The sequence below is a fragment of the Eptatretus burgeri genome, chromosome 9, assembly GCF_056783735.1.
Source record: "Eptatretus burgeri isolate ZD-2024b chromosome 9, Ebu_testis_v1, whole genome shotgun sequence".
NCBI classification, from domain to species: domain Eukaryota; kingdom Metazoa; phylum Chordata; class Myxini; order Myxiniformes; family Myxinidae; genus Eptatretus; species Eptatretus burgeri.
The window spans coordinates 64,743,322-64,755,863 of NC_140969.1; the positions used below are offsets into that span (position 1 = coordinate 64,743,322).

Consider the following 12,542-nt stretch of genomic DNA (forward strand, 5'->3'; position numbering starts at 1 on the left):
TAATGCAGTAAAAAAGAATTTGTGGATTACATGAAGCACACGACTGAAAAATATAAATATATTGTTGTGAAACAAGATGAGCTATTAAATGATATTTTCCAATAAATAAATGGATGCGAAAGAAAGAGCAAGAAGATTTAAGGTTTATCAAGAGTTGGTTTCAAAAGTTATAAAACAACAGGAAGACAAAAAGAAGAAACGTAGGCAGAAACTAACGGGTGAAGAAGCATTTGAAAGAAAACAAGAGAAATTTTTTAAACCACTTTTAAAAACTTCCAAAGAAAAAATTGTAGATGTTTCCACAGTTCCCACAGTGGAATATATTCCGAAAAAACTTCAAATGTTAAAAGATTTTGATCAAACGATGGAGGAAGAATTAGAGCAGAAAGGGGAATTAGAATATGATGATGAAGGATTATTTCAAGAACTGGAAGAGATTAATCACCCCCCTGCTTATATTGTGAACGCTCTTCAAAACAATGAATATTCAGCGGAATCAAAAACCAAAGCAGGACTCATTCCAACAGAACAACCAGCAATATTTCATCTTGTTCAAGAAAAGGTATTGATATTTAATGATGAATTAAGGTTCTTGAGGTCTGCTCAACCCCCTGTTAAACTAACCCCCAGATTAATGTTTCTTCTCACAAAAGATGGAAGACAAGCTTCAAATGTGAGAAATGAATCAAAGTATTTTGATAAACCATTGGATCTGAAAAATAATGATGATAGAGTATATATTGATCTGCTGAACTCTGTTGATTATAGGGTTGGTCGTTGTAGTAAACGTAGCAAGAATGAGAAGGAGAAACACATTATTCAGGCTTTAAGTATCCTTGGTTCAGGTATTAGTTTTCTTCCAAATGACCCATCGCAATTAGTTAATAGATTGTTATTGTTGTTAGGTAGTAAGAAGGCTGGAAATAACAATTGTTTTAATGAAGCATCAGCCATTTTTGACCAGTTGATGAACATGAAAATAATTAATAAATCTCAATATAAAGACATTTTATCTCATATTAAATAAGATAAGAAGCACAATCCTGAGTTTTAATTTCACAACAAGCAACCACACATCTTCATTCCCATACCCACTACAACTTGACCCAACAAAAGAATATGAGGCATCTTTATTGTCCATGGAAACTTATAATACCTTATTTAATATAACTGATAAAAATGACAAGTTTAGTTATAATCCAGGAAGTGGATACAAAAGGATAACAGTCTCACCCGGAGCATATTACATTTCTCAAATATCTTCCGAAATTGCTCGTCTTATGAAAGAACAGGGTGATTAACCAAAAAATATTGTTATAGACATTCAAAAACATACTTCAAAATCAATGATTAAACTTAAAAATAACTTCAAGGTTGATTTCACAATAGATAATTCATGAAGAGAGTTATTGGGTTTCTCCTCAAAAAAGATTGAAACTAATGGGATGTTTTACAGTGCTAATGTCATTCAAATATCCTCAGGAATAAATTCGGTATTAATTCACTGCGATTTGATTGATGGTGCTTATAATGATGGAAAAAAAGCAAATACAATATTTTCATTCAGCGCATACTCAACCCCAATTGGTTATAAATTCAATATGGAACCCAAAAATTTGGAACTTTCTTGATCTTTCTTGAATCTTGCTTCCATCAAGTACCATCCAACAAAGAACTACATTGATAGGTTTAGATCCCAAAGAGTGATAGCATTTCAAATCTCCAAAATTAACCCAGCTTTTCAAGGTATAACCACATTCCTGTTGAGTTTTCAAGATATGTATGACATTGTGAGTTGTCAAGCCAGAACCCACATTTCAAGTCTCCAAAATAAAACCAAATTACAAAGTCTCCAAGGGATAACTCATTTCCTGATTTTTTTTTTCGAAATTTGTGAGGTCTCCGAGGTCGGTTTCACATTTAAAACCACCAAGGATAACTCATTTACTAATTTTTTCAAAATTTGTGAGTCTCCAAGGTAGGCCCCATATTTATAACCATCTTGGCAGAACCCTTTTCTTGAGTCTCCATGGTAGTTATTTAAACCATCAAGGCAGAACTCATTTACTGATTTTTTTTTTTCAAAATTTGTGAGTCTCCAAGGTAAAACTTGTATTCTGGCTCATCAAGGTCGAGCTAGTTCTGTGGGTCGTGGTCGATCATAAGGTCTCCAAGGTATAACTCTTTGGTTGGGTCATCAAGGATGAGCTCGTTCTGTGGGTCTTGGTCACTCACAAGGTCTTTTTTTTTTTTGTATACCTTGGTCGAGGCTCGTATGAGAGCTAACACACAACTCACAGCAAGGAGGCATGAGACAAGAGGGGCGGGAGTGGAAGGGACAAAACAGTGGGGAACAGACACATTAGGTGAACTGTGGAAGGGAGAGGGATGGGGATGGGACGGGGAACATGGCGAAGAGAAGATGGACATTTCAGGGACTTTCAGGAAGGAAAGCAGGAGAAATGAAGGAAGTGGGCTTGGGTGGATTATCGGGGGTAGAAAAGATCGAGGATTTGGATGGGGGAAGATAAGATGTGGTGGTGAACAGCTGTTTTGAAAGCCTGGAGGGAAGAATGGGAAAGAATAGAGTGAGGAAGTTTATTCCAAAGGCGGGAAAAAAGAGGAATGAAAGAGTGAAGATGAGCAGTGATTCGTGATTTTGGTAGTTTTACCAGAAGGGGGTTGTTGGCGGACCTTGAGCGCCCTGTGGAAATGTAGTGGGGACAAATCGCAGAGAGAGCAGGGGGGACAAGGCTGGAGAGGAGTCGGTAGAAGACAGAAAGACCACCGACCAACCTGCGGTGATTGAGTGAGAGGCCCAAAGACTCAGCTTCATTGCGGGAGATGCCGATGATCTTAAATGCCTTGGTTTCGACAGCGTGAAGCCGAGAAAGGTGGGAGGCAGGAGCACCAGCCCAGAGGGGAGAGCAGTACTCCATCAGGCTGCGGACAAAATTGTTGTCTTCAACAAAGCCAACAATTTTACCCCAAGTTGTGGCAAAAGCAGTGTTTTCATTTTGTATTTCAGAAACAATTTACTGTGAGAGAAAATAATAATGTATTAATTAAGTGATTTAAATATTATATGAGTCTATGCTTCAATCAAACTTTGAAAATAGGAAAATAAAATCTTACCTTAACAGATAAGAGGTTTGAATCCAGTTCATCAACTTGAAGGTTTAGTTTCATACAAGTAGTAGAGCTCCAGGCAAGCACACAGCACACCATTGCCAGCAAAAAATGTTAAAAATGCAGCCTGGGCTTGAGGCTTTTATAGGGAAAGACTGGTGGGTGTGGTTTCCTTTGGAAATTCCCTGGGCAAGCCCAGGCAAGCCTTTGTTGGGAAATTTTTCTATTTTTTTTATTTTTTTTATTTTTGGGACATTTTTCAAAACCATAACATTCTAGAATTTTCTTGTGATTTCTTTGTGAGTCAGAGATGAACTGTAAATTATATAAGAGTAGGCGGGGCTTTGCAAAAGTGGGCGGGGGTTTAGCAAAAGTGGGCGTGGTTCAGAGAAAGTGGGCGGGGCTTAGGAAAGTGGGCGTGGTGTATGCAAAAATACCTCATGAAAAGTGGGCGGGGTTTAAGAAAAAGTGGGCGGGGCTTAGGAAAAGTGGGCGTGACTATGAAAATACCTCATGAAAAGTAGGTGGGGCTTTATCTCTCAGGTCAGGTCAAATCTGTGACCTGCTACAGGTGCCATGTAAACCTGTACTAACCTGTTCCATGGTCAGGTTGGTGGCGACTAAACTGTCTCCCCCACCAGGTTTTCTGGTGAGGAGGGTGTTTGGATATGGACACCCAGCAGGATTAAAAACAAAACCTGTCAAAGGGTGGAGGAGCTCCATGTGAGCCAGCGGCCATCCATATCTCATGCCCAACTGTGTCTGCGGACGTCCTCCTGCAGTTGGGTTACTTTTTTGATAGGGGGTTGGTGGCAGGATTTGCACTCCCGCCACCGTAAAACCCTTCATTCCGCAAAACACAAAAACGCCAAAAAGTCTGAAAACCCACTCCGTGGGAGTACCTCCTGTGCAGCTTCCCTTCACAGGGCAGCTCACCGGATGACGGGATTGGGGCAAAGCCTTCGAGACCCCCAATCTTTGATGAAAGGAGGGAAACCACGGGGTAACATCCCTGGGTCAGATTGCAGGAGAGTGTGTCAGACTGGTGCTGAGGTGTCGTCCACCAGACAGCGGTCTCCTTGGGTTAACCTGAGGCAGTCCCTTCGGGTGGGTGCCTGGAATGTCCTATCCCTAAGAGAGGATGATCACCTGTCTCTGTTATCATCTGAACTCAAGCGTTTGGACATCGGTATCGCAGCTCTCTCTGAGGTTCGGAGACCGGATTGCGGTGAGATAATGGTGGGTGGTTACACCTACTATTGGTCTGGTCGCTCTGATGGTTACCATACTCAAGGAGTTGCTGTAGCTGTGTCCAATAAGCTGACCCCAATGATAATTGAGGTAACACCAGTCAACGAGCATATTATGAGACAAAGGATTCGTCACTCCTTAGGTGTCATTTCCCTAGTCTATGTCTATGCTCCGACTGAGGCGAGTGACCTCACCATGAAGGACACATTCAATGCCACACTCGAGTCTGTGGTTGATGAGTGCCCCAGAGGAGATACACTTCTAGTCTTGGGGGATTTCAATGCATCGACTGGAACTGATAGGGATGGTTATGAGACAAGTGTTGGTCCCCATGGGTCAGGAACTATGAACCAGAATGGCACTAAGTTCCTTGACTTTGCAAGAAGTCATGGACTTAGGGTGGCTGGTTCATGGTTTCAGCGCCCACAAGCTCATCGCTGGACTTGGTATTCCAACGCTGGCGATGTGGCAAAGGAGATTGACCATGTCCTCGTTGACGGTCGCTGGAGGATGATCCAGAACTGCAGGGTCTACCGGAATGCTCATTTCCTCAATACTGACCACTGGCTTGTTGTAGCAACTCTAAAGCTGCACCTTAAATCCTGGAGAATGGTACCATCCCAGCAGAGGCTGGATGTTGGCAAGCTCAAGGATGAGAGAGTCGCTGAGGAGTTTGCGAACAGGCTGAGTGGACATTTGTGGTGTCTGGGTGCTTTGGGGGGTCCTGAAGAGTTATGGAGTACCTTCAAGACCACCGTCCTTGATGTTGCCGGTGAATGTCTTGGAACTCACCGCAGGGCAAAGAGGAATTTTGTCTCTCAAGGGACACTGGATACCATTGACCAGAGTCTCAGGGCCAGGCTGAATGGCAGAGCTGAGCTGTTCAGGGAGCTGAGGCGTAAAACTGTACGTGCACTGAGGTTCGACAAGGAGGCCTATGTGCGAGGAATCTGTGAGGGGATAGAGCATCACCTGTGGACAGGTGATTCTCGTCCCGCTTACAGGGGCATTCGCGCATTGCGTTCATCCAAGCCCATCCCTCGGAGCACTGCAGTTGGAGCAGAGTGGTAGGCTCTTGACAGAGGAGTCTGAAGTGAAGGCCCGCTGGGCCGGTTACTTTGAGCGGTTGTATCAGGCTGATCCACCAGCTGTCGAGTTGGACGTCAAGTGTGTTACAATCCCTGTTGCTGACCCTCCTATCAACTGTGGTCCACCTTCGCTTCTGGAAACACGGGCTGCGGTGAACCAGTTGAAAAGGGGTAAAGCTCCAGGGATCTGTGGCATTCATGCTGAACTTCTCAAGGCTGGTGGAAATGCTGCACTCACGTCGTTGCATGCAGTTTTGTGCTCTGCCTGGAACACAGGCATCATCCCAACTGATGGGAAGAGGGGCCTTGTTGTCCCTCTCTGGAAAGGGAAGGGTGATCGCCAAGACTGCAACAACTCCCGAGGGGGTGACGCTGCTCTCAGTGCCGGGCAAGGTCTTTGCTCAGATAATTCTTGATAGGGTTCGCCACCATCTGCTTGAGCACCAGCTTCCAGAGCAGTCAGGCTTTACACCAAATAGGTCAATGATTGACCATATCCTTGCTCTTCGAGTCCTCACCGAACGCAAACGAGAGTTTTTTACAGGGGCTGCTTGCAGCCTATGTTGATCTCTGTAAAGCGTTCAATTCAGTGAATCGGGATGTCCTCTGGAGGATTTTTGGTCTTCGTGGGGTGCCACCAAAACTGATCGATCTGATGTCTGAACTCTACTCTGGTACTGAGAGTGCTGTGAAGTGTGGTGGTACCATCTCTGACTTATTTCCAGTTGTTACTGGAGTTCGTCAGGGGTGTGTACTGGCCCCCACACTTTTCAGCACTTGTATGGACTGGATTTTAGGGAGGATGTCGGAAAGATCAAGCTGCGGTGTATCGTTTGGGGATGTCAAGATCTCGGACCTTGATTTCGTAGATGATGCAGTCGTCCTTGTGGAGACTTTAGATATCCTTTTGGGGGAACTCGAGGTGCTGAATGAGGAGTCGGAGCTGCTGGGATTTCGGGTTTCTTGGGTTAAAACTAAGATCCAGGCTTTCAATGACATCTTGGATGCTGCTGTCCTGTCTGTGTCTGTTTGTGGTGAGGATGTTGAGGTCGTGGCGAGATTCACTTACCATGTCTCTGGCAGTGATATTCATGTCTCTGCTGTCTGTGAGTCAGAGGTCAATAGACGTCTGGTTCGGGCCTGGGGAATCATGGATTCACTGTATCATGGGGTGTGGTGCTGCCGTTACCTGTGCGGGAGGACGAAAGTCTGAGTCTTCAGGTCCTTGGTACTTCCAGTCTTGCTCTATGGGTGCGAGACTTGGACTCTGACCAAGGATCTGAGACGGAGACTTAATTCCTTTGGTACCAGGTCTCTTCGGAGAATCCTTGGCTATCGCTGGTCAGATTTTGTGTCCAACGAGCGGTTGCTGAGAGAGACTCGGATGAGATTTGTTACCTTCATGGTTCGTGAGCATCAGTTGCGGCTGTATAGACATGTGGTCGCTTTCCTGAAGCTGATCCTGCTCACCAGATTCTCTCAGCGAGGGAGTCTCCTGAGTGGAGGAGGCCAATGGGCCGACCACGTGTCTCGTGGTTGCAGCAGGTTGACCAGCATCTCAAGGAGATGGGGATGGGCCTGGCATCTGCCTGGGGGAAGGCCAGACGGAGGCCCCTGGAGTACCGGCGGAAAGTGGACGCAGCGCCGCGCTGTTCTGGCACATGCTCCTATACCTGACCTGACCTTAGGAAAAAGTGGACGGGGCTGAGGAAAGTGGGCGTGGCTTATGTGGCTTATGAAAATACCTAATGTGGGTTATGAAAATACCTCATGAAAAGTGGGCGGGGCTTCGGAAAACTGGGCGGGCTTATGAAAAATGGGCGTGGCTTAGCAAAAAATAATCTGGGGCTCGGGAGATAGTCAAACAAGAGCATTAAGAGAAGTTTATAATTTCATAATGGCACAAAAGGGTATCTTAAAAAAATATAAAGATTCAAATGTTTTCTTTTTAAATATTTTAGATGGGGATTATTGTGCAAAGAAAATTAAACTATTGAAGGAATTTGAGAATGAACAAATCTTTGTAGGTTCAATGAGTGAGCTAAACAATATGCATTGGTGATTTGAAAAAGAGTGTCCCTAGGCTTACATGTTTCAGATATTTCTTTAGAATCACGTTTAACAAATCACATTACTACTTTACTACTTGAACAAATCTTTCTCTTATTGCATTGGTTATTTGAAAAGAGTGTCCCTCGGTTAAAAGGGGAGACATAAATATACCTTGGGATAAAAAGGGGGTTTACTTTTTAGGGAAAAAAATATGAATCGCTGAAAATCCCCCATTCACTTCCGTGGGGAAAAGTGAGCCAGAATCAGTATATTCACCCTACTCACAGGCCCCGCCCCTTTTTCTCCTGTGATCCGTTTCCCGAGGCGAAGCTTTCACAGAGTGGACGTGCGTGAAATCACTGTTTCTGGTGCCAACAACGAAACCCCCGCGTCGGTTTGCAGTGACGCTGTTCGCTGGGGACACACCGTGGCTGGTACAAAGATGGCGTCGCTTCGGGGATGAAGGTGAGGCGATGTTATTTGGGTGGGGGAGATGCGGTTTAGGAGATAGTGGGGAGATGTCGTTGTTATGAAGGCAGTGTGGAGAGGGTGGTTGGTGGTTGAGGCGATCGTGGTTGGTGTTGATCGTGGTTGTGGTGAAGTGGTTGGTCCAAAATAACGATAGCGAAAGAAAAACGGCTAACTCAAAGATCACAGCCCAGTGACACGAATATAACCCATTAAACAACGGTGGGGAAATCTAACTGAACACGGACTTATCGGCATAACTGAACTAAGGACCTATACGGTTTTCTGCGAATTTCCACAGCCTTAACAATATAATGACTTTCCTTCCAAGGAACTTCAACACAGAAAGAGACCATTTGGCAGATTAAGCCTGCACAATGGTTGCTAGCCCATGACAGTTTTTTTTTGTATACAGTCAAGGATCATGGTCAAGCTCGAACACTGAATGGATCAGGATGTAACAGAACAAAAACTACAGTAGAGCGGTGGATGGGACACCAACAGCAGAGTTGAAGGAAAAAATAGAGGGAGACTTGGACAAAGAATGGGTGTGGGGTGGGTCCAGAAGGAAACTCCTCAACCCATATTTCTGTCTCTGTTTCTGTCTCTCCCTCCCCCTCTTCTCTTTTCCTCCCCTATCTCTATTTGTCTGTGCTCTATCCTTTTTAAATGGGATGGCTGAACACGTGGAGACACACCATGGTTTGCATTATTTAGTAGATTACATACAATTCTGAAGGCCTTGTCATGGGCCTCTTCGAGCTCCCCTTGTTTTATTTTCTCAACTTCTTCAGTGCTTCTTCACTTAACTGGCTTTGTGTTTGCAATGTAATTTTTATGGCAACACTTATGATACCCTGCTTCACAGGCAAACAAGTCAAATCCCCTGATTCTAACCAGTAACTGTTCACCTTTCATTCCTGCATCATTGACAACATTTTTCCACCCATCATATTTAAACTTTGATGTGCTCTCTGTTGTCCACAAATATTTGGTCTCAACTCCTTTCAAACCTTCCTTTTTGCAAAAGATGAAATCAGGTTCAAACATGATTGTGTCTTTGTCACTCGAAGATCGTCGTGTGACACGGGAAGTGGACAGCCTGCTTTAGCACTTTAACATTGGGTCAAATGATGAGGATTCATTGTAAACTTCTGGGAGCAGTCTCCACGTTCTACTGAACATTCTTCTGGAATGAGTTTTCTGATTACTCCATCAGTGGAGAAGAACATGCAGGTTGAGAGAGTCTCTTGTCCAAAATGTCTTCGTTTTTCAACCTCTGAATGCGATCTTTTGATTTAAACAGGAAAGTGAATTGTCCGTGCTCCGAACTGGTGTAAAGAAGCATCCAAACATGGTGAATGAACCTTTTGCTCCCTCGCTTCTTTTCCTTGTGGGGCAGGATGTTCCTCTTTTCATGGGCTCTTCCCCCATCCTAGAATCACCACATATGTACAGGGAGCTCTGTCTGTCTGTCTGTTTGTTTGTCATGCTATAACTTGGGAATGGATTTGGAAACTCCCACACATGGAGAAACTGCAAATGCCAACTTGTGATCGATCGATCGATATATCTCTCTCTCTCTCTCTCTCTCTCTCTCTCTCTCTCTCTCTCTCTCTCTCTCTCTCTCTCTCTCTCTCTCTCTCTCTCTCTCTCTCTCTCTCTCTCTCTCTCTCTCTCTCTCTCTCTCTCTCTCTCTCTCTCTCTCTCTCTCTCTCTCTCTCTCTCTCTCTCTCTCTCTGTCTCTGTCTCTGTCTCTGTGTCTGTGTCTGTGTCTGTGTCTGTGTCTGTGTCTGTCTGTCTCTCCTCTCTTCATATTTCCTTCAGCAAAGCGAGGGCTGATATTTATTAATATTGAGGGAAGGAAACGAGATAACCTCTTGGTAAATGACATTCTTTAAGGAATACTTCCAATATACTTAACGGCATTAACAGGATATTTGAACTTGGCATGTTCATCAATCTTTGTTTGGTTATAATGTTTCGGCTAAGGAGGTAACATACCAAGTTTGGTTTAATTTGAGTTTGTAACTATACTCGGTTATAGAAACATCCGCAATATTAAAGCACAAACTTCATGAACCTCAAGAAATGGTCGAATTACTGCATAAGTGACATTCTGACGTAGGCCCCAACAAATAGGCCATCATGACACCACATCCATCTAAAGTGTTGTTTCAAATTCAACATCGATTTCCATATCGAACGGGACATCAATGAACAATCATGAACATCATGTTGGATAATATAAATGGGAGTTTGGGGGGGGGTGGGTGCACTGTGGGCCCCCTTCGCCCCTGCACTTGTTATCACAAGACAAAATGTTCCAGGAAAAAAAAAAATTCGGAAACGTGTTTGTATAAATTGAGATTCGGTGTAAACAATAACGAAGCTAACATAAAATAAATCATTGTTGAAGACGTATACATGATTGTGGAGCAGCAATTATGGTCTGTTACTGAACAAAAAAAATTAGAATAACTCCTGAAGCATTGAAATCCAGATTTGTTGAAGTTCAAGGAAAAAAGCAAGGCTAGGCGGTGTATAGTACAGATAGGAATGTGCGGTGGTGGCAACGTCTCGGCGGTGTATAGTACAGATAGGAATGTGCGGTGGTTGCAATGTCTAGGCAGTGAATTTCCGGTTCTGTTCCGGCCCATTGGACCTAGTTTAGCGTTCCAATTTCTTCGTTTGGACGAAGCTCGGTAAATAGTTTAAAGTTACATGTTGAACAGTTTTGTAAATATATTCCTTAAACCGACAAGCTGCGACATTCCTGTTACCTCAGAGCAGCGATCCGGTTAGAAAACATCTTCACAACCAGTGGAACCTCCGTGAGAATGTCCCCATTCCTTCTTATTCTTTTTGCCTTCTTACAAACGATGTTGATGTAGTTTCTAAAAGTGCGAGCGGTGGTCAAGGGCTTTGTTTTGGCGGATAATCAGCGAAAGGCAATGGATAAATATTCGGGTGTGTTTATTCGGTTGGAAGACACTGAGAATAGATTAATTATGGGGTTTGTTTTAAAAACTCGGTCGGGATTCGCACAAATGCTCAACACACGATTTTCTTTCAATAATAACCTTCCAATTAATACAGAACACACGAACATCAAGGAGGACTGGCGTGAAGTAAGACCTCGTCTGGCAGGTTAACGCTGACTCTTCGTTCTGCTCGGAGTACTCTTCATTAATCGCTTCGTGGTGACGACGACACACCCACAGACACGTATATACGGGCACGTGCACACATGCGTACACACAGTCATATGCATATACATACACGCACGCACGCACGCACGCACACACACGTATACACACGCACACGCACACACACACGTATACACACGCACACACACGTATATACACACACACTCGTATACACACACTCGTATACACACACACACACACACACACTCGTATACACACACACACACTCGTATTCACACACACACACACTCGTATACACACACACACACACACTCGTATACACACACACACACGTATACACACACACACACACACACACACACACACACACACACACACACACACACACACACACACACACACACTCGTATATACACACACACAATTTATTGATTTTTTTTGACATTTTCTAAGTTTGTGACCTTGTGACCTTGACCTTGGGACGAAAATGAAAAATCGAGCTCCATGGGGCTATGCAGGTGCCATTGGGCTCACCAAGTACTGAAACCCCTGCCAGATTCGACAAACCCCCTCGGAGAAGATAAAACTTGAAATCGGCTACCCCCTAAAAACACATGTTTTTGGGGGGTGGCTCCGCCCATAATGGGCGTGGCTCCGCCCATAATGGGCGCACTACGCCCATTCTCAGGAAAACACAACTCGATCATGATATAAACCTCCCACCCAAATTTTATCAGAATCGGATCAAAACCCACAGAGCTATGCTCGGGACAGACAGACAGACACACCCATAACGAATACAGTGGTCACTTACTGACTCGTGAACCAAAAATGGGTTACATTTATATTTCTCAACAGCAAATAATTTTTTTTAACAGGCGTGATCGAGGCAGCGGTCTGTTGTCGATACATCGCCCGGGTTCAATGTTTTGTCTGACAAATTTACAATTTTCCTGAAGGTTTGCATTAATTTGATGTCGCTTTTACTTTTTATTTATTTATTTTCTCTCTGAGGAGCATTTCTGTGTTTCAGGGTGGGACAGACAGACAAACAGATAGCATTAGACTCTATAATAACAATAATAATTTATAGATTATCTGTGAACAGGAGAGGAATTTTGTGGGTGTAAGTTGAGTGTAGTTTGAAGCAGTAACTCGCTGTAATCTACCTACTTTGGCTATGATTGTGACAGCTTACCATGGCACTGGGAGCAGATGTCCGAGCCATTCTGGAGTTGGGGGGCTCCAATGAAGGGGTTGGACCAATCACCAAAAAAGACCTGCTGTGTGACAAAGTGGGTGAGCCCAGTGATCCCTTTCAACAAAGTGATTTATACATCGTATTTCCAAATGTTCCTCTCTGTATATGCAGTGAAGGTGCTTA

At 43.9% G+C, this 12,542-nt stretch overlaps 1 protein-coding gene across 8 annotated transcripts in view; it reads left to right on the forward strand.

Moving 5' to 3' along the window:
• The first annotated feature begins 10,567 nt into the window (after positions 1–10,567).
• The window catches only part of DMAP1 (DNA methyltransferase 1 associated protein 1), a 61,435-nt gene continuing 59,460 nt past the window's right edge, over positions 10,568–12,542 (forward strand). The window contains exons 1-3 of one of the 8 annotated variants that reach the window (XM_085895413.1): positions 10,673–10,822; positions 11,088–11,191; positions 12,352–12,453. In XM_085895413.1, coding sequence (XP_085751539.1) covers positions 12,358–12,453 — 96 coding nt within the window. In that variant the 5' untranslated portion in view covers positions 10,673–10,822; positions 11,088–11,191; positions 12,352–12,357. Of the gene's footprint in view, positions 10,823–11,087; positions 11,227–12,351; positions 12,454–12,542 lie in introns of all 8 variants that reach the window. The other 7 variants (XM_085895414.1, XM_085895416.1, XM_085895417.1 and 4 more) reach the window with 7 other exon arrangements.